At 42.4% G+C, this 22,881-nt stretch overlaps 1 protein-coding gene across 1 annotated transcript in view; it reads left to right on the top strand.

Moving 5' to 3' along the window:
* Window positions 1-234: 234 nt before the first annotated feature.
* Window positions 235-22,881, top strand: part of rpf1 (ribosome production factor 1 homolog) — a 41,359-nt gene continuing 18,712 nt past the window's right edge. Inside the window, exons 1-2 of the mRNA XM_059983743.1 lie at window positions 235-472; window positions 17,962-18,018. Of these exons, the coding sequence (XP_059839726.1) occupies window positions 290-472; window positions 17,962-18,018 (240 nt within the window). The 5' untranslated portion in view covers window positions 235-289. The remainder of the gene's footprint in view (window positions 473-17,961; window positions 18,019-22,881) is intronic.

Genomic DNA, 22,881 nt, shown 5'->3' with positions numbered 1-22,881 from the left:
CCTTCCAATCAAAAACCTGTTAGTCAGAGGTCGACAGGGATTAGATTCAGTCTTTGAGGTACAAAGTCTTTTTGGTGTGTGTGCGTGCATACCAAAGTGTGACTATATACAAACTTATTTGTAAGTGCACGTGTAGTTGCGGAGGAGTTCTGCGCCTGCGCTCTAGGCCCAGCCGGCGCGCCGCCAGGTGGCGCGGCAGAGCGGCGCGTGACGTCACTCGCCCGCCCACGGAAGCGGAAGCGGAAGCGGGTGCGCACGGAGAGTGGCCACGAGCCGGCGCGGCGGGACGATGGGGCCGAAAGAGCGAGGGGAGAAACGGCGGCGGGTGGAGGCCCCGGCCTCGGCCGCGCCCCCTGCCCCGGCTCCGGCCTCGGCCGAGCCGCAGTTCCCCGCCCGCTTCAGCGTGTCCGAGATCAAGAACAAGCAGCGGCGCCAGCTGATGTACCAGAGGTGGCGGCGGGCCCAGCGCAAGGTGAGGTGGTGGTCAGGGGTCCAGGGGATCTAGGTCATTCGGGGTTATGGATCAGACGGTCATTACGGTAGGGATTCAGCATAATAGGGGGGAGTAACGGGGTCAAATGGGTCAGGGGTCATTGGTCAAAGGGATAATGGTCATTAGGATCAGAGGTCACGGACAAGCATAATGGAGTAAAGTGTTCAAAAGGATCAGGGGTTCAGTGACATCAAGATCCTGGCCCAGGGACGTGTCAGGGGTCAAAGTGATCTGGGGTCGGGGATCAATGAGGTCATGCCTAAGTGACGGTCGGTAGAGCTTTGGTGAATCAGAATCAGGTTTATTATCGCTGGCATGTGACGTGAAATTTGTTAGCAGCAGCTCTCAAAAAGGCAACATCCATCATTAAGGACTCCCATCATCCAGAATGTGCCCTCTTCTCATTGCTACTGTCAGGAAGGAATCTGATGATTCAGGAGCAGCTCCTTCCCCTCCACCATCAGGCTTCTGAAGGGACAAAGAACTCATGAACATTACCTCACTATTCCGCTCTCTTTTTGCATTACAGTCTTGTGCACATTGGTGTTGTTCATTCTTTTATTTTGGAATAGATTATTTTTTGTAAATTCTATTGTATTTCTTTTTTTCTTGTGAATGCCTGCAAGAAAATGATTCTCAAGATAGTATATGGTAACGTGTGTACTTTACAGACTTTGAACTTTGAGTGGGGCTCGGGGGTGCTGGATGATGCATGCCCTGGACCCGGAGGAGAATTCCCTGTGGATGCAGCAGAGTCAGATGGCGAGCTGTCGATGGACGGGGGAGGAAGAGAAGATTCTTGAGGGTGAAGAACAGGGGAGGTGAGGGGACCATCTGCAGGAGGAAGTGATGGGGAGATGGACTGCATGTGGGTAGTGGGTAGAGAGGTAGCTGCCTCTGAGTGACATGAAAGGTGAGGGAGCAGGCTGCAGGGCACAGTTCAATGTTCAAAGTACATGTATATTACCATCATCTGCCTTGAGGTTCGTTTTCTTTCAGGAATAGTATTTGCAAAAACTATATACATAGACAAAGTCTGACAAACAGCCAATGTGCAAAAGAAGACAAACTGCAAATTAGGAAACAATACTGAGAACATGAGTTGTAAAGAGTCATTGAAAGTGAGTCTGTAGGCTGTAGAATCATAACCAAGTTGTTGGAGCAGACTTGGAGGCAATTCGATGTGGCAGAGCCAAGGCGAGGAGCAATCCGAGGTTTGATTGATCTGAGAGCTGAGCCAGATTGGTAAGGTCAGGTATTGGCCTTGTTGAGGCATCAGAGCCCGAGGATGAGGAAAGACCTGATTTAAATGCCAGACCAGATTGAAATGGTGGGGGTGTCGCGGTCAGAGGTGAAAGATGGGCCGGTTTGACTCGCTGCTTGCAGAGTTTGCTTGACTCTCTGCTGGACCAAGGCCTTCTTAATCAGTTTATGTGGACTTCTGAATTGGTTGCAGAGATGTCTGGCATTGTAAACTTCAATTCTGAATGTTATTTGCTTTTACCTTTATTGCTTTGTTATTTTCAATTGTTCCATTTAATATCTACAATATACAACCCGAAATTCTTACTCTCTTCAGCCATCCTTGAAACAGAGGGAAGAATCTAAAGAATGAATGACAGAAAAATAATGTTCACTCCAATATTTCAACAGCCTCTCCCCGCTCTCACGAGACGGATGTTACTCCTTCCACAGGCAATCAGGTTTCGATGTTACAGTCAATCTGAAGCTTCATTTTTTTATTTGAAGTTCCCCAACTTGAGAATCGGCACCAAACTCTCATTCAACAGTGTGAGAGAGAAAGAGAAAGCAATTGCTCATCAAGTACAGAGGCCTGTGACAGCCACTCTCGCTGTCTTCGATGTTCCTGCTCCTGGTACACTTCAGTTTGCAACACCAGCAAGAATTTGTGATCAAAGGGCCATGCAAGGCTGCACCCCAAAGGCACCCGACTTCAGGCCGAACCTGAACATAACAAAGACGTGTCTGATAGGTGAGCTTAAGAACGGGAAGGCTGCCATGCAGAACCACTGTGGATCAAAGACCTGACAGGACCCCAGTCATTGGAAGAGGAAGAAGTGAACTGTTTCACTGATGAGCTGGGAGATGTTGCCCTCCGGTGCCATTTTTAACTTTGCCCCTAATGTGTTTTTTTTCTAAACATTGGGCGTTTGGCAGTCTTCATTTGTTCTAAATGGGTTCTCTTGTGTTTCTTTGTTTCATGGTTGCCTGTAAGGAGACAAATCTCAAAGTTGTATAAAGTATGCACTTTGATAATAAATGTACTTCAAACTTTTGAAGTTTAAACACGAGATTCTACAGATGCTGGAAATCCAGAGCAACATGTGCAAAATTCTGGAGGAACTCAGCAGGTCAGGCAGCGTTGATGGAAATGATTAAATGGTTGACATTTTGGGCCCTTCTTCAGAATCAGTATTTTTTATCACAACCATTTTTGTGAAATGTGTTATTTTTCAGCAAGAACACATTAAAATCACTATAAATCACAGTAAGTACATGTAAACAAAACAACCAGTGCAGTAAAGAGAGCAAAATAGTGAGGTGGTGTTCATTGTCTGTTCAGAAATCTGATGGCGGAGGGGAGGAGCTGTTCCTAAAAGTATTGAGTGTCTTCAGACCTGTACCTTCTCCCTGATGATTGTGATGACAAGAGGGCCTGTCCTGAGTGAGTGATGCCACCTTCTTGAGGCATCACCTTTTGAAGATGTCCTTGATGCTGGGGAGGCCAGTGCCCATGATGCAGCTGACTGAGTTTGCAACCCTCTGCATCTTTTCCCGATCCTGGTCAGTGGCCCCTCCGTACCAGACGGTGATGCTACCAGTCAGAATGTTCTCCATGGTACATCTGTAGAAATTTAGTGGTTTTGGTGACACACCAAATCTCCTTGGACTCGTAATGAAAAAAAGCCACTGTCATGCCTTCCACGTAGGGAGGACAGTTGGGTTTATTGTCAGTGAACAGATGCTCAAGCAACAGGTTTGTAAACCTGTTAGTTGCGTTGGTGTGCTGATAACCGAAGATGTGTTTGAATAATACATTCAGAATTTTTCATTGACATCTCTCCTGTTTATTTTTATTGTACTACTGAACCCTACCATCTGCTTGCCATTTCCTTCCCCGGATTCTCGTGTTGTTTCTAATGAATTAGCAAGGAAGCTGTTTGGATAAAATTGCAATTAAGCAGCAAGACCTTTTTTTTCCATCTTTTGGTGGCAGCTGTTGTTTTTGACATGATTCTTGAAACCCAAGACGAATGGAGGTTGCCCTTTTGGTCACCAGGTTTAGTTCAGTGTGTGTCAGGGCTCACCTCAGTCATGGAGGTGGCTTTAGGACAATCTTCCAACTATCAGTGCTTGCACATTACCTCCCTTCCCTTGACTTAGAACTATTGCATCCTGAATGTGCCTGTTGGAAACCACTGCTTTTTAAAATTCTTTCTATAAGATATTAGGTGAATTAATGTAAGACTAAAGTTGTAGTTTAGTCATAATCTGTAATTTTTGAACAAACGATAATAAATTTATTTTGAACGTTGAACCCTGCAGCCTGCTCCCTCACCTTTCATGTCACTCAGAGGCAGCTACCTCTCTACCCACTACCCACATGCAGTCCATCTCCCCATCACTTCCTCCTGTAGACAGTCCCCTCACCTCCCCTGTTCTTCATCCTCAAGAATCTTCTCTTCCTCCCCCGTCCATCGACAGCTCACCATCTGACTCTGCTGCATCTACAGGGAATTCTCCTCCGGGTCCAGGGCATGCATCATCCAGCACCCCCAAGCCCCACTCAAAGTTCAAAGTCTGTAAAGTACACACGTTACCATATACTATCTTGAGAATCATTTTCTCGCAGGCATTCACAAAAAAAAAAGAAATACAATAGAATTGACAAAAAATAATCTATTCCCAAAAAAAAGAATGAGCAACACCAATGAGCAAAAGACTGTAATGCAAAAAGAGAAAAAATAGTGAGGTAGTGTTCAGGAGTTCTTTGTCCATTCAGAAGTCTGATAGCGATGGGAAGAAGCTGTTCCTGAATCGTTGAGTGTGTTTTCAGATTCCTCTCCACACAGTAAGTGGTGGTTTGTCTGCATTTACAAGCAGAAAATGGTATAGCATCTTCATAATGGTTTATCACCATTCACATTTTTCATTGGCTAAGCGTTCACACATTACCCATGAGACGTAATTCTGCACCCATCATTTCTCTTATTGTCCAATGCATTTTCTGTAGTCTCGAGTATAAAGGCGTTGGATTTTTCAGAGGCACCATCTTTTCTTTCTTTTTGCTTTCTCCATCTTTTGCTTTTCATTGAATCTCTACTTTGTTACTTGGCTTTTCACTTTGTTTAGTATTTGGTTAAACTTTGAAATAAACAATCATTAACAATAAAACTCCTCAGCCGTTCCCCAAAAAATCCATAAGGATCAGAAAATTTGCAGAAACCCAACAAGGCTAATGGAGTGGGGTACAGGAGCCTTGGGCCTAATGCTGCTAGGTTCAAGAGCAATTGGTGCCCTGCAGCCATTGGGCTCCTGGAAGGCTTCACCCATGTCAGCGCTGAGCAGTGGATTCACGTTCGAGGATGCTGCTATTCTCTCACCTTAGCGCTGAATAGCTGTGGGCTCATGTTTGGGGACTCTGCCGTTCACTTCACTCACCTCTGTGTTGAACTGGGTTCATAGCTGTGGACTCAAGTTCGGGATTCTGCCATTCATGTTCCATGTGTTTTGTTTACTTTCTTTTTCTATTACTTGCGCAATTGGAAACTGTGTTCAGATCACTAGTCCATGAGGTTTACTTGCTTCGTCACTGAACTGGTTGTTTGACTGTCTTTGTTGTGTGGGGTTCTTTTGTGTTTCTCTTGTGGCTGCATGCAAGCTGAATCTCAAGGTTGTGTACAGTGTACATATGGTCTTATGCATATCCTCTTGGAGTGGAGAGGATCTTTCTGTGAAGTGGTTGGTGTGGGTGGGGGGGGGAGCGAGGAAGAGTGTTTATAAGATTAAGTTAAGTCTACTTAGGGTAGTTAGTCAGAATCTCTTCCTCGGGGTAGAAATGGCAAGTACCAGAGCACATGCAGTTAAGGTGAGAGAGGGAAAGGTTGCGTGGGGCAGGTTGTAAGGCAGGTTGGGGCAGGTTGAAAGGCTGCCGGGCGGTATGGATCACGTACTGACAGAAGATTGGTTGTCTGTTGTATCCGATGAGTGCAGCAAACCTGTGTGGGAATGTTTTTGTGGAAAAGCCATCCTACTCCTTTGATCTCGGAAGTCTTTGTCTAGTGGTACGAGCAGATATGGACGACCATGACTTTTTCTGTGCCATGTCACTCTCCATGGAGCGTTGCTGAGCCATCTTCCTGGCCATTGGATCTCATCTGCCCAGTCCACCGGAGCTGATTTCCTATGCTAGCATGAGTATGCCCCTATCTCACCGAGGTTTGAGGCCCATCGGCTACCCTCCTCAAGACTGTTGAAGCGGTGTATTGGGGTGTGGCTGCTGTCTCATGGAAACAACAACTTGGAACCACAGGTGAGAGCTGAGTGTCCAGTGGGGACCAAAGGTGAGTGAGCTGCCCCAGAGTGGACACGACACCAGAGGTGCTACCCGTCCCTGGACAGGCACTTGAGAAATGGCAGATAAAATTTAATCCAGATAAATTCGAAGTATTGTACTTCAGTAGGACCGACCAGGGTAAGTCTTACACAGTAGGGCACTGAGGAGTGCAGTAGAACAAAAAAGTCTGGTAATACAGGTTCATCATTCATTGAAAGTGGTAGATAGTGTTTTAAAGCTTTTGGCACATTGGCCTTCATAAATCAAAGTATTGTGTACAGGAGATTATGTTGAAGTTGTATAAGACAATGGTGAGGCCTAATTTGGAGTATTGTGTGCAGTTTTGGTCACCTAACTACAGATAAGGTGTAAATAAGGTTGGAAGAGTTCAGAGAAGATTTACAATGACATTGCCGGGTCTGGAGGACCTGAGTTATAGGGAAAGATTGAATAGGTTAGGACTGCACTGCTCAGAACATAGAAGATCGAAAGGAGATTTGAAAGAGATGTACAAAATTATGAGGGTATAGGGTAAATACAAGCATGCTTTTTCCACTGAAGTTGGGTGGGACTATAATCAGTGGTCATGGATTAAGGGTGAAAGGTGAAAAGTTTAAGGTGAACATGAGGGGAAACTTCTTCACTCACTGGGTGATGAGAGTGTGGAACGAGTTGCTGGCATAAGTAATGCATGCGAGCTTGATTTCAACATTTAAGAAAAATGTGGACAGGTACATGGATGGTAGGGGTATGTAGTCGGATGCGACTGGACAGAATCGGTAGTTTAGTATGGGCAAGGATGGGCTGAAGGGCTTGTTTCTGTGCTGTACCGATCAATGTTTGTGAGGGTGAGCACAATATTTTCTTCATAAACCTCCATTTTGGAGTGAGAGGGAAAGTTTGCTGTCACTTCAAGTATTTATTTTAGTTATTTTTGGTCGCAGGTTCTGGTCTTTTTCAAAGCATCTTAATAAAACAACTGGGAATCTTTCCTGTCTCTTGTGTATTGGAATAAATTCAAGGTTTCTATGAAAAGGAGAAGGTTTTCTTTAGTATCCGGATCATAGGAAGTTCAGTGTGACATATTTCGATAAACAAAGTAATTCTTTGGCATTTGGACCATTGAGATCCTTTTGGGGGTGGGTTGCATCTGAAAGGAGGGGGGCAAATACCCATAGACATTGAAGCACCATAAAACCATTCAGCCCATCAAGTCTGCTCTACCATTCCATCATGACTTATATATTTTCCCTCTAAACCCCATTCTTCTGCCTTCTCCTCGTAACCTTTGACACCCTTACTAATCAAGAACCTATCAGCCTCTGCTTTAAATATACCCAGTGCCTTGGCCTCCATATCTGTCTATGGCAACAAATTCTACAGATTCACCATCTTCTGGATAAAGAAATTCGTCCTCATTTCTGTTCTAAAGGGGTGTACTTCTACTCTGAGGCTGTGCCAGCTGGTCCAAGATGACCAAATTTAGAGTCATAGAATAGTACTACACCAAAGCAGATCCTTTGGCCCATCTAGTTCATGCCAAAACCATTTAAACTGCCTACTCCCCTTGACTACACCGGGACCTTAGCCCTCCATATCCTTACTATCCAAATGTTGAAATCAAGTTCTCACAGACCACTTGTACTGGCAGCTCATTTCACCCTTTCACGATACACTGAGTGAAGAAGTTTTCCCTCCTGTTCCCCTTAAACTTTTAACCTTTCACCCTTAATCCATGACGTCCAGTTGTAGTCCAAACAACCTCAGTGGAAAAAGCCGATGTCCATTTACTCTCTCTATACCCCTCATAATTCTGTATACCTCTATCAAACCTTCTCTCAAATCTTCTACATTCTAAATAATACAGTCCTAACCTATTCAATCTTTCTTTATAACTCAGGTCTTCCAGTCCTAGCAATATTCTTGTGAATTTTCTCTGTACTCGTTCAACCTTATTTACATCTTTCCTGCAGGTAGGTGACCAAAACTGCACACAATACTCCAAATTAGGCCTCACCAATGTCTTACACAACTTCAACATAACATCCCATCTCCTGTATACGATACTTTGATTTATGAAGGTCAATGTTCCAAAAGCTTTCATTACAACTCTATTTACCTGTGATACCTTTCAATGAATTATGGTGCTGTATTCCCAGGTCTCCTTGTTCTACCACACTTCTCAGTTGCCTGACCATTCACTGTGTAATACCTACCCTGGCCGGTCCTACCAATGTGCAAAACCTCATACTTGTTTGCATTAAATTCCCTCTTCCATTTTTCCAGCTGATGCAGATCCTTCTGCAAGCCATGATAGCCTTTCTCACTGGTAACTGTACGCACAATCTTGGTGTCATTTGCAAATTTGCTGATCCAGTTAATCACATTATCATCCAGTTCATAGAGATATAGATGCCAAACAAAAAAGAACCCAGTACTGATCCCTGAGGCACTGCACTAGTTACAAGCCTCCAGTCAGAGAGGCAACCCTGTACCGCCAGTCACTGGCTTCTCCACAAAGCCACTGTCTAATCCAATTTACTACCTTATCCTGAATGCCAAGCGACTGAAATTTCTTGACCGGCTTTCCATGCGGGACCTTGTCATATCCATGTAGACAACATCCACTGCCTTTATCCACTTTCCTGGTAACTTCCTCGAAAAACTATATAAGATTGGTTAGACATGACCTACCATTGCTGTCTAGCCAAATACTTATATTTCCAGTCTCATAGAATACTTTTCAATAACTTTCCTACGACTGATGTCAGACTCACCAGCCTATAATTTACTGGTTTCTGCTTCGATCCTTTTTTAAATAGCGGAAAAACATTGGCTATCCTCTAATCCTCTGGTACCTCCCATCGCTAAGGATGGTTTAAATATCTCTGCTAGGGCCCCAACAATTTCTGCACTTGCCTCCTATAGAGTTTGAGAGAATACTTTGTCAGGCCCTGGGGATTTATCCACCCTGATTTGCCTCAGGGTAGCAAACACCTCCTCCTCTGTAATGTGTACAGATCCGTGAAGTTGATGATTCTTTGCCTTACTTCTGTGGACTCTGTCCATCTCCTGAGTAAATAATTCATTTAAGATCTCCCCCATCTATTTTGACTACACACACAGATTATCATTCTGGTCTTCCAGAGGACCAATTTTGTCCCTTGCAATCCTTTTAATCTTAACATATCTATAGAATTCATTAGGATTCTCCTCATTATTTGATGGAGCAACTTCATGACTTCACCCCCTCAGTATCCAAAATGATATACCTGTTGTTGAGGAGGATGTCACAGGGGTACTCTGCATTTGGTTCCCTAAACCCTTTCCCCTTCCTGACTAAACTAGTTTCCTGTGTCCTGCACCTTGGGTGTAACTGCCTCTCTATATGTCCTATCTATCAGCCTCCTGAATGATCTAGAGTTCATCCAGTTCCAGCTCCAACTCCTTAATGCGGATTGTTAGAAACTGCAGCCTGATGCACCTCGCAGTTGAGGTCATTAAGGACACTGGAGGTCTCCCTGCCTTCGAACATCCCGCATTCATCTATCCTGCCTGGCATCTCTACTGTCCTAGCTATGGAGATGTAAAGAAGGGAAGGAAAAGAAAACTTTAACTAGAAACATCTCCACGTCCTCTCTATACAGGAAAAACAACTGGAAAGCCCCTTATTTAGATTAGGTTACCTGATTAGATTGTTCAGTCATAAACAAGCAATCTGTAGATGCTGGAAATACAGAACAACACACAGAAAATGGTGGAGGAGCTCAGCAGGTCAGGCTGAGTTAAGGGGAATAAACTGTTGCTGTTTTGGGTCAGGACCCTTTCAAGGTAGTGGGAAGTGTAGATGGAGTCAGTGAAGAAGGAGGCTTTTTTTTAAGTAAGTGCAAACGTGAACTGGGCCAGATTAAGCTAGTGCAGGGCCTGTAGCATATGTTATAAAGGGGCCCTAAATTTAAAAATGCACATAAGTATTAAAACATAAATTATTTACTTGCATAGTAAAGTAATTCAATTTTTTCATTTGCTACACAGACAGATAATACAACAAATGTCCGACACTTCAGTAATAGTATTACTTACATGTAGGTATCAATTTCAGGTGTCAGAAGTAACAAAAGTACAAATTAAAAGTTACATTTTCTAGATTTAGCATGAGCAAATTTGTTGATACTGGAAATGTCTATTTCACGCAGAAGTTCATGTTCAATGCTCATTAGCGTGAGTTTGTTCAATCTATTTTGACTCATGGTGCTCCTTAGTTCATTTTTAATCCTTTTCAGTTTTGAAAATGAGCGTCCTCCACTGCAGTTGGTAACCATGAGTGACAAATAGATGCGCAAGGCATTTTCTACATTTGGAAAACATGACTCCAAAGAATTGTCAGTTATCAAACGGTACAACTGTAACTCCACAAAGTCTTGTTTGGCGCCAATATGAGAAGCAAGATCAGTTTTCAACAGTCAATAAACTACACAAATTCTTCATCAAGACTTTCTTCCAGATCTTCCGGATATGATTTAATAAGGTTTGATAACCTCTTTACGATCTCTTCAGGTGTAAATGACTGTAACTGATGAAGGAATCCAAAAACACCATTCACCTTTAGATAAGCTTTCTGCCTTTTTGACAGGGCAGAAACCAAGCTGTCAATAATGGCAAGAAATGTTTGGCTTTTAAACTTCTGAGAAAGGGTTTGAGATTCAACAAGTAGATCAAGAGTGCTGGAACCACTGAAATTATCATACGCGTGATTTTGCTTGTGTTTTCTTTGAGTTTGCTGTTGATAATCTTCACACTTAGTCAGATTGTTGGCTTTTTGCTCAATGTCTGAAAAAGGAGACCGCATAGCTTGAATATATCCATGCAAGGATTCATAGAGTGCACAAGCTGTGTTCAGGTCTTGGCCAGAAGATTGCAAAGAAGCACTGGTCATTTGAAAATGCTGTAATACTTAATCCCACAATATGACCATTATTCCTTTTTCCAACTTCCTCATGGTTGAAAGTAGTCCACAAGCCTGTTATCAATATTGTGCCTTCTGATCATTGTTATTTGAAATGTCATCCAAGACTTGTTTTATTGCAGAAAAGCTGTGTAAAAGTGCTTTTGTTGCATCTTCACGAGCTGACCACCTGGTACCTGACATTCTTTTCACAATGGGCAAATGAGCACCACCATCAGATAATGCAGCAGAAAGGAGATCCCACTGATAAGTAGAAGCAGAAAAAAATGTGTGCAGGCTGTCTACAAATTGAAAGAAAATTAATGCTTCTTGACAACATTCAGCAGCACATTTTCCAACCAAATTTAGTGACTCTGCAATACATGGAATGTAATCCGCAAACTCATTCAGCTCTTTAGTTTGTGTTTGTAAGCCACTATACTTGCCACTCATGTTGCTGGCATTGTCGTAACTTTGACCACGGCAGTCTTTTATATCAATGTCATTTTCCTTTTAAAAAGTCAAGTAAACTTTGAGCGAGCTGTTCAGCTCTATGACCTTCCATATCCGAAATCTTCACAAATCTTTCAACTGGTCCAGATGGCAAAACACAGCGCACAGTCAAAGCCAGCTGGTCCACATTAGATACATCTGGAGCAGAATCCAATGAAATAGAATAATACTTATATTTCTTCACTTCACCGATAATGTGATCTGGTATGCTGGATCCAATCAGACTGATGAATTCCTCACATGTTGTTTTAGACAGGTATGATTCCTGTCCCCTTCCTTTGTTTGCATGAGCATTTATATGCTCTGCCAGAAAAGGGTCAAACCTGGCCAGTAAATCTAACAGCCCCAAGTAATTTCCATTATGAGAAGAGCCAACCGTTTTATCACTACCATGAAAAAAGATTAATGAAGTATGCATTTAAAAACACATAGTTTATGTTACAAAAGCTAAGTAGTGGTATCAACAAAGACTAGTGAACAATAACGTATTTATGTGTCTGTTGTGGCTATGAGTTTGTGTGGACCACATGCACTCAGTAACCAACTAGGAACAGTGTTCTGAGAATTATCTGTTTAGTTGCTTATTGAAACTCATTTCAATTGGGAAATACAGGTTGAAACTCATGGTCTAATCCAATCTTGTATGTTCCTGAGCTGGTTCAGACTACCTAAAATCGGGGGGAAAAAAGAGGAATCATGAACTGGGTCGGGCATCCCTTATCGCAGGCTCACTGCAACAAGGGCGCACACACACACACACACACACACACACACACACACACACACACACACACACACACACACACACACACACACACACACACACACACACCCCACCCCACCCCACCCCACCCCACCCCCCCTCAAATGCAGGGCCCGTAGCATCTGCTACCTTTGCTGCTAGGTTAATCCAGCTCTCATCGTGAACAATAGCCCAATCATAAATGCTGATCAAGTCAACTCGTTCCCAAACAGAATTCTGATAGGCCAATCAGATGGTTCACTACTGCTCAGCGATAGAACATTTAAAAAATCATATGTACAATTAAGAAGCATTAAAAAATAGTAGAAATACTGGAGTCATGATAAAGTCTGCTGGAAACATACACATGTTGTCCTCCATAATTCAGAGAGTTTGAAGGATAAGGTTACAGGGTGACAAAACAGGACAGGAGCACTTGGAACTAAAAACTAATCCCTACTGGGAGAAAACGGCACCGGTTCTTTCTGCACTGTTCTCCAGCAGTTTAACGACTAAGTCCAGCCAGAACAAACTCACGAGTGGTCTTGAAAGTCAGGTATTAACCCTACCTGCCAACAACCGAGCATTGCCATCCTGGTCCCCTTCATGATAGCTTATGAAGAAGGATGTGACTTCCCTCCTAGAGATGATCGGTGTTTGTACACTCGACTCTTGAAGGCTTGGACCCCATCGTCACAGATGTTTCCGACCACAGCATCTGGAAGGCTGTTCCAATTTCTGGTAGCACAGTGAGGGAAGTGTGTTGTTTCTTGTATCAGGCATAGAAACAGCAAGAGCAGGCATAGATAAACTTGATCGTGTGGCGCGCTGTCTCTCATAAGATGAAGGCAGCATGGCACGAAGGTCTGAGGGCTGTGGCTGGTGTGCATTTTGTACAGCACAGTAGCTGCAGCAACCTGTCGTCTGTGGTGTAAGCTCCTGATGGCTAGCTTCTCACAAGCTGGTTTCCATGATAGGCTGGACGGCCTTTGCAACTTTCTGAGATATCTTACTGTCTCAGGCAGAGCAGTTATACCGAACTGTGATGCATCTGGATAGGATGCTTTGTTTTGAGCATCGACAAAAATTGATGAGGGTTATCGGGACATGCTGCATTTCCTTGTATGCCATCTGGATAGCCTCCAACTTGTTGGCAGGAATGTTGTTTTCCCCAACTTCCAGTAATTACTTCCCCTCCCCTCTTCTCTATTTCTCCGTCCTCCATTCTGGTTCCCTTCACCCCTCTCCTGCCCATCTTCTCTCTGGTTCCCTTCCTCCTTCCTGTTCTGTTATGGTCCACTCTGTTCCAATCAGATTCCTACTTCTTCAGTCCTACCTATTCCCTCATCCACTCACCTGGTCTCACCTATCACCTTCTCACCTCCCTCCACTTTCTTATTCTGTCTTCTTCACTCTTCCTTTCCACACCTAATGAAGGGCCTCCTGAAACATCAACAGTTTATTCCTCTTCACAAATGCAGCCTCTCCTATTGAGTTCATCCAGCATTTTATGTATGTTGCTGAGAGAGTGCGACACTACAATGGTACCTTGTTCCTAGATGTGACAAATGCGTGGTGGATGTGAAAATATATTGAATCCTGGGCAGCCTTTGCCATCCACCAACATGGTCTTGTATACAGAGGCACGATTCTGCAGATGCTGAGAAAGTGAAATTGCAGAGGAAATTCAGCAGATCAGGCAGTGTCTGGAGATGGAAACAGTGAATGAAAGGTTCTGGTTCCTGGGGGTAAGTTATTGAGCTGGAACGTTGACCATTTCTCTCTCTCCACAGCTGCTGCCTGGCCAGCTGAGTATTTGCAGGATTTTCTAGGCTTATTACCAACTTCTAATACTTAATGAGACAGTATAAGTCAAGTTCAAGTTCAAGTTGCTTTTTATTGTCCTTTTGACCATATCTGCTTGTGCAGTACACAGTAAAAATGAGACAATGTTTTTCTGGACCATGGTGCTTACATGAACAGTACAAAAACTACACTGAACTACGTAAACCAACACAAAAACTACACTAGACTACAGACCTACCCAGGACTGCATAAAGTACACAGAACAGTGCAGGCGTTACAATCAATAATAAACAAGACAATAGGCACAGCAGAGGGCAGTAGGTCGGTAGTCCGATGGCTTGGGGGGGGGGGGGGAATCTGTTACATAAATAATCAGCTGAATGGCAGCGTCTGGGATTCCGTCCATTTCTGTACTCCACCGAGTATTTCGTTGCCAGAGATATGGCCAATTTAATGTCCATTTGAGAGCAGAATGGACAGGAGAGCAGCCGGCTAGGGCTTGCTTTTTTTCCTGGCACGGACTCCAGCCTACCCGCCTCACTTCCGCTTCCTCGCACGCTGCTTACGCTGTCCCCACCTCCGGCCACTGGCATGAGAGGACTCAGAGGACTGCAGGCCTGATTCCTTCAGCAAGCGGACATTGGAGAGCAGAATGGATGGGAGGGTACTACGGATTCTGCAGATGCTGGAAATCCAGAGCGATGTTGAATGTACCCAAAATACTGGAGGAAATGAAGAAGCTGTTGAAGTTTTGTGCTGAGACCCTTCATCAGGACGGGGTGGAGTCCTGAAAAAATGTCTCAGCCTGAAGTGTTGACTGATTATTCCTCTCCGTAATGCTGCCTGACCTGCTGAGTTCCTCCAGCATTCTGTGTGTGTGTATAATAAAGAAAGATGTTAAAATTAGCCTTATTTGTCATTAGTATCGAGACGACAGTGAAATGTGTCGTTTGGGTCAAATCAAAGCAGCGAGGATAGGATCATACGGGGGGAAGCCCTCAGATGTCACCATGCTTCCAACAGCAACATAGTGTAACACTACCCAAAAGGCTGGTATATGTCTAGGGGAAAAGGAGATCCAGCCACTCACCAACCCCACCTCCTGTACACGCAGGTGCTGTGAGAATCAAGTTTATGCTGCACGTACCACTCAATATCAGACTCACACCAGATACTGTTAAGGAATACACTTTAAAGATTTTACTAAAACTAAAAGAGTACTATGCAATACAGTATATATGAAGGAAAAGAAAATAAAGCAAAAGGCGCCAACTTATAAAAGTTCAGTCAGTTTAGTGCACATCGTTGGAGCTCAACCATCGAACCATTCGACCCCTCCTCGCTTGCCTCCGACCTCCACGTCCTCGCACTTGGGACCACCCCCGGTGGTCAACTGAGCAGTGCAGCGCACGTCCACCTTCCTCGGCGACTCCTTCCCGCCTCCCCTCAAAATACCGCGAAACCCCCCAAGCTCCCAGCCTTGCAAGACAAAATAACATTCCCCATTGGTTAACAAATGAATAGAATCCCATATCAGCAAGTCCAAAGCTAAACAACTGTGAGAGAAAACACTTATTAGACGTAAAAGCATTCCTACTCTAGCAAACCAAAGAAGCCATTTTGATTACATACACAGTACATTGTACAATAACATGCCCACTAACACTAACCTGTACTTCTTTGGAATGTGAAAGGAGACTGGAGCACCCGGTTGAGTCATGGGGGAGGATGCAATCTCCTTACAAATAGTGACACGTATCAAAACCCTGTCTTACAGCTGGCGCTGTAAAGCGCTGAAGCTACGCAATCAAAGGATCAAAGCCAGAAGGGGATCAATAATGAGATATTCCTCTCCTTTAGGCTTTGAGGACCATTGCTAACTGTAACTCTGCATTTACTTTGGTAACGCCACGGTAGCGTAGCAGTTAGTGCAACACTATTACAGCTCAGGTCGTCGGAGTTCAATTCAAACGTCATCTGTAAGCAGGTTTGTGCGTTTCTTCCCATGGTTTGCTCCCACAGTACAAAGATGTACCAGTTAGGGGGTGAATTGGTCAGTGTAAATTGTGCTGCATTTAGGCCGGGGTTAAACCGGTGGGTTGCTGGGAGGCACAGCTCGAAGGTCCTGTTCTGTGCTGTATCTCTAAATAAAAATATAAATTAAAAATTTCACCCACATAATTGTGTCTCCACCTTGGAAATAAGGATTCTGAGGAAACAGTGAGGAATTTTCGAAAAGGGATTTATCTTTCTTTGTCAATACAACAAACTGACATTGTGAAATCTCTGCAGCCATACAAGAGTTGAAAACTCTCATGTTTATTAAATGTTCCATTATCTACATTAAAAAATGTGGTCTGGCTGACAGTGTTTGAATCGGTGAGTAATGGTCTTCACATGGGAAGAGGTCAGGGAAAGCATCTGAGCATGTGTTCTGGAAGAGTTGTAATGGTAATTTGTAATATTTGTTTTTAGAAATCTCCTCTTCCTGCCAACAATTGAATGGAGCTTGTCTGATTTACAATATACACCATGACCTTCCTGCTCACATGTGATAGAGACACAAATTTCCAGTGGATAATAAAAACGAGGATGTTGTTAAGGCCCCTGGCAATACCACTAAGACTACACAGGCACTTGAAGAACTGTCATGTACACCTTAAGCCATAGGAGCAGAATTAAGACCATCATGTTCCCATTGTGGAATCTACCTTCATGCATACTTTATAGCTTTTGGAATCCATGAGACTGTAGGACCTAGCAGCAGAATTAGGCCATTTGGCCCATTGAATCTACTCACCATTTAATCATGGCTAATTTTTTTTTTTCAAACTCATTCTCCTGCTTTCTTCCTATAAATTTTGACATCCTTATTAAGAGCCTATCAAACTCCATAAGGCCATAAGATGTAGGAGCAGAATTAAACCATTTGGCTCATTGAGTCTGCTGTGCCATTTCTGATCCATTTCCCTCTAAGCGCCAATCTCCTGCCTTCTCCCCGTATCCTTTGTGTCCTGACTAATCAAGAATCTATCAGCCTCTGCCTTAAATATACCCAATGACTTGGCCTCCACAGTTGCCTGTGGCGATGAATTTCACAGATTCACCACCCTCTGGCTAAAGAAATTCCTCCTTATCTCCATTCTAAATGGATCTTCCTCTATTCTGAGGCTCTCCCACTTTATTCCTGGGCCGTGGAGGCCATAGAGTCTTATGTCATGGAAACATGACCTTTGGCCCATCTGCTCCATTCTCACTGTTGCCCTGCAAGCTCATCCCATCTGCTTGTAGCCCTCTAAACCCATCCTGTCCACATTCTTATCTAAATGACTGTTAAATCTTGCTAATCTGCCCGTCTCAACCACCACTGACAGTGAAAACTACAGCTACAGAAATGCTAACAGAAACTCCAAAGTCCTCATCCCTGGGAGAGGAAGGATTTTCACACAGAAGACTTGCATCTTCACCGTGTGGTGAAAACTACAAGTGCATAGCCGATTATTCAGGACCACCACCAGGCTGGCCCAGACGGAGGACTTCTGGCGAGTTGTTGTCAGCGGCCTATTTCTCTGTAGGGGTGATGGGCTTAACTAACTAATAGAACTGAACACAGTTTTTCAAATGTTATCTGACCAGCGCGTTTTAGAGCTGCAACATTGCCTTGTTTACTCCACCAACTGTGTGGTTGATTTTCTCTGTGGTATAGCTTTCATGCTGACCCTTACTGCAAGCTTATCAACATGCTGTAGCACTTCTTTTGAGAAGTAACTAATGTCATTCTGGCCTGATATTGGGTGCAGTGAATCGTGGGTGGGTTTCTGTGAAGGAACAGCGCTTGTGCCTCTTTTAACATTGATTGTATTTTATCTTTTCCCATTCTTCAGGAACAACTGGAGGCCAGAAAGAAACGGAAGAAGGAGAGAGAGGCACTTGGAGATAAGGTAGCTATTTATTCATTAACATTGGTCACAGGGAGAATGTACACTTAATGTATATTTAAAATTTTCAGGGAGGGTCTTCATCATCACTTTGTGCTGTGTCACGGGGAGGTAGGAGTTCAGAAGAATGAAGGTTAACTTTTATTTGTCACATTTACCTTGAAACATACAGAGAAAAGCATCATTTACATCAATGACCAACACAGCATGCCCACAACTTACTAACCCTAATTTGGAATGTGGGAGGAAACTGGAGCACCTGGAGGAAACCAATATGGACACGGGGAGAACGTACAGACTCCTTGGTGGTCAGAATTGAAACTATGCTAACTGTTACACTATCACGTGGCCCTGATCTGGCTATCAGACATACAATGAGGTAACTGAGGCTAGGGTACGACATCACAGAATCAGCTTTGATATCATCAGCATATGTCATGAGATTTGTTGTTTACAGCAGTAGTACCTTACAGTACTAAATAATAAAACATATAAATGACAATAAATAATATGTATATAAATAAATTTAGTAAGTAATGCAAAAAGATAGCAAAAAATATATAGTGAGGATGTGTTTATGGGTTCATTGCCCATTCAGAAATCTGATGGTGGAAGAGAAGAAGCTGGTTCTGAATCATTGAGTGTGTGTCTTCAGGCTCCTGTGCCACCTCCTTGATGGTAGCAATGAGAAGAGGGTATGTCATTGGGTGGTGGGGGTGTGGGGGTCCTTAATGACGGATGAGCCTTTTTGGGGTATCACCTTTTGAAAGTCTTCTCCGTGCTGCGGAAGCTAGTGGTCACAACAGAGGTGGCTGAGTTTACAACTTTCTGCAGTTCTTTACAGTGTCTCCCCACCCCATACCAGCTAGAATGCTCTCCACAGCATTTCTATAGAAATTTGCAAGAGTCAGGAAGGAAAAGGTGGGGTAGCTCATAATAAAGGATATGATCAGTATAGCTCATCTTGTTGTGAGCTTGCCGTGAAACATTACGATATAGGAACATTTGGGTGGGGGTGTGAAATAATGAAGGAAAGTAGTTGTGGTAGGAGTTGCCTTTAGATCTCCTGACAGCACAGGATGCAAGTCAAGAAATAACAGAAGTTTGCATGAAAAGTATGGTAGGACATTGAAAAAAATTGTTATAAGAAGTTAGTTTGTGAACCCTTTCGAATTTTCTCTGTTTCTGCATAAATATGACTAGTTCTAAAACTAGTTAAACAGAATCCAATTAAATAAATAACACAAAAAATTATACTTGTTCATGTATTTATTGAGAAAAATGATCCAATATTATATGTATTGGAAAAAGTATGTGAACCTTTATTTTCAGTAACTGGTGTGATCCACTTGTATAGCAATAACTTAAGCCAGATATTTCTGGTAGTTGATGATCAGTCCTGCACATTGACTTGGAGGAATTTTAGGTCATTTAGGTCAGTCCTGCTTACAAAACTTCTTCAATCCTGGGGATATTGATGGGCTTGCTTCAGGTCCTTCCACAACATTTCTATAGGATTAAGTGCAGGATTTTGACTTGACTATTCCAAAACGTGAAATTTTTCTGCTTTATCCATTCTTTGGTAGACTGACTTGTGTGTTTAGGGTCATTGTCTTACTGCACAACCCACTTTCTCTTGAGCTTCAGTTCATGGACGAATACTCTGACATTTTCCTGTAGAATTTGCTGGTACAATTCAGAATTTTTTTTGCTGGTTCTCCTACTTTAAATTATAGGAAGTGCTTTTTCACTCCGCAAATACGTGAGGACCTCGGTCTGTCCCTCCCTGGCCCCATGACCAGTGCGAGCGCCCTCACACACAGCAGTTGGTGGGCGAGGGTGCAGTCACTTCCAGTGATGAGAGGATTAATTCATTAGAACAATTGTTCCTCTGGGTCGCGAGGGAAATGAAAGTCTGGTCACATAAAGGAACAGGATACATAGGCAGATATAAGGATATATAGACTGCGCTTCTGGTGCCTTTTAAACCCCAGGTAAAGTGGTGGCTAAGACAAGGCCTCTCAAAGGGAAAGTGGAATGGGTACACTGAGGAGGGGAGCTTTCTTCCTGCTACACAGAAGGGGTTAAATGAGCAGGTATGAGGTCCTACAAAGTGATTTTCGGGAACTCGGTAAAAAGCAGGACTTCCAGGATTGCAGTCTTGGAATTATGCCCCCAAACCAAGTGCTGGTGTGGTGAGAATTCGATATTGCGTGCACTTTAATATGTTGATGATGATCTGATGCAGGAGTGAGGGCTTCAGATTCATGGATCAATGGGCTCCCTTCCAGGCAGGTGGGAGACCGGGACAAACAAGGCCATTTGCATCTGAACTGGACGGGAAACAACATCCTCACCAGGAGGTTTGATGGTGTCACTTGGCAGAGTTTGAACTGGAGTAGTAAGTGGGAGAATGTATGCATGACAAGACAGTCTGAAAAGAACGAGAGCCAATGTCAGGCTAATAAACATGCTGGGACTGATGGGCTGAAATGAGTTTATTTCAACATTATTCTGTTGTTGGAGGGACAGGGCTGGCAGCTCAACATTCCTGGGTTTCATAGTTCCATCAATGATGGCAAGCCTTACTGGTCCCAAGGCAGCAAAGCAGGCCCAAACCATGACACTGCCACCACCATGTTTCATAGGTTCATCCATTTGTACACCATTTGCCTGACTGTGGATTGCTGGAGCCCAAAACTCTTTAGAAATGGTTTTGTATCCTTTCCCAGCCTGGTGAGCATCAATAACATTTTTTCTGAAGTCTTCAGAAATCTCCTTTGATTGAGACATGACATGCTTCCAGAAACCTGTGTGGTGAAGATCAGACTTTGGTTGTGAAAACCCAAGTTTATGCTCTTTAAAAAGGCAGGGCCTCCAACACTCACAACTGATTGTGATCCCATTGATTGGAACACCTGACTCCAGTTTCCCCTGTAAATGAACTGATAATCCTGGAGGTTCACATACTGTTTTCTACAAATACATGTAATATTGGATCATTTTTCTCAATAAATAAAAAAAAATACTTATTTAACTGGGTTCTCTTTACCTAGTTTTAGAACTTGTGCAAAGATCTGATTACATTTTAGGTCATATTTATGCAGAAATAGAGAAAATTTGAAAGGGTTCACAAACTGTATCTAATGTAGATGTTGGATGGACATCTTCGTTGACATGACCAGTTGGACCGAAGGGTCTGTTTCCATATAGTATGACACTTTGATTCCAGGATTCAGGTTCACGTCCTGAATCCTCAAACAACACACTTCATTCTTTTTTGATGCAAATGTGCTAAATAAATCTTTCTTTCTTTTTCAATCTTTTTATTAGATTTAAAAAAAACACATAACATAATATTATATTACATATGTTATGAATGCAATAGATTTGAAATTGAGTTGGTAACAAGATAACAATATCTTATCAGCGAAAAAGGATCATACAATATCTAATCTATATTGATTATACATGAAAAGATTAAAAATAATCATCAAAAAAAAAATGTAAAATATAAGAAAAAAACGTATATTTAAAGAAATAATAAAAAAAATAAACCTAAACTAACATGGGCAATAATAATAGTTTATAAGTATATGATAGTGTCAAAAAACTCCGGAACTCCATACCAGAACAAGAATAATAAGAGTAAAGGTCTGGAAGAAGTCAAATTAATTCATATGAAAGTGTCGAATGAATGGTCCCCAAGTTTCTTCAAATTTAATTGATGAATCAAAAATAGTACTTCTAGTTTTTTCTAAACTTAAACAAGAAATAGTTTGAGAGAACCACTGAAATGTGGTAGGAGGATTTACTTCTTTCCAATTTTGTAATATAGATCTCCTGGCCATTAATGTTACAAAGGCAATCATTCGTCTAATTGAAGGGGAGAATCGACTATCATCTTCATTTGGTATACCAAAAATTGCAGTGATAAAATGAGGTTGTAAATCAATATTCCAAATTGAGGAAATGGTAGCAAATATGTCCTTCCAGTAATTATGTAAAGTAGGACATGACCAAAACATGTGGGTCAATGAAGCCACATCTAAATGACATCTGTCACATTGAGGATTAACATGAGAATAAAACCGAGCAAGCTTATCTTTAGACATATGAGCTCTATGTACAACCTTAAATTGTATTAAAGCATGTTTAGCACATATAGAAGAAGAATTAACCATTTGTAAAATTTTTTCCCATTTTTCTGTTGAAATATTGTATTGAAGTTCTTTTTCCCATTCCTGTTTAATTCTACCTGATATCTCTGGTTGTATCTTCATAATCATATTATAAATAAGAGCCACTAATCTCTTCTGACAGGGATTTAAAGTAAAAATCATATCTGAAAAATCTATCAAAGTTGAATTAGGAAAGGATGGTAAAACTTTATACAAAAAGTTTCTAATTTGTAAGTATCTAAAAAAATTAGATTTAGATAATTTAAATTTGTTAGAAAGTTGATCAAAAGACATCAAACTACCTTCAGAAAAAAGATCGCGAAAACATATTATACCTTTGTAAATAAATCTAATAAAGCTCAATATTGCCCCTTCTCTACTCAGCATTTGGTTTATTATCACTGACAGACGCTTAAAATTTGTGTTTTTGTGGCAGCAGTGCAGTGTAATACAGTAGTGTGTAAACATTTCAAGCACATATAAGTTCCTAAAATTTTTGTACAGTTCTGTAGCAATTTTATGTATTACACTGTACTACTACCGCAAGAAAAAAAACAAATTTTGTGACATATTTGATGATAAACCTGATTCTGATATGGGTTCCTATTGTGGACCGAGAGTGGGAAGGGGAATCATGGTTGGGAAAAGAGGAAGGGAGAATAGCATTGAATGTAGCCATTGAGGA

The sequence above is a fragment of the Hypanus sabinus genome, chromosome 11 (genome assembly GCF_030144855.1).
Source record: "Hypanus sabinus isolate sHypSab1 chromosome 11, sHypSab1.hap1, whole genome shotgun sequence".
Taxonomy (NCBI): Eukaryota; Metazoa; Chordata; class Chondrichthyes; order Myliobatiformes; family Dasyatidae; genus Hypanus; species Hypanus sabinus.
Note: the sequence above shows the minus strand (reverse complement) of the source record. Positions and strands in the feature narration are given on the sequence as shown.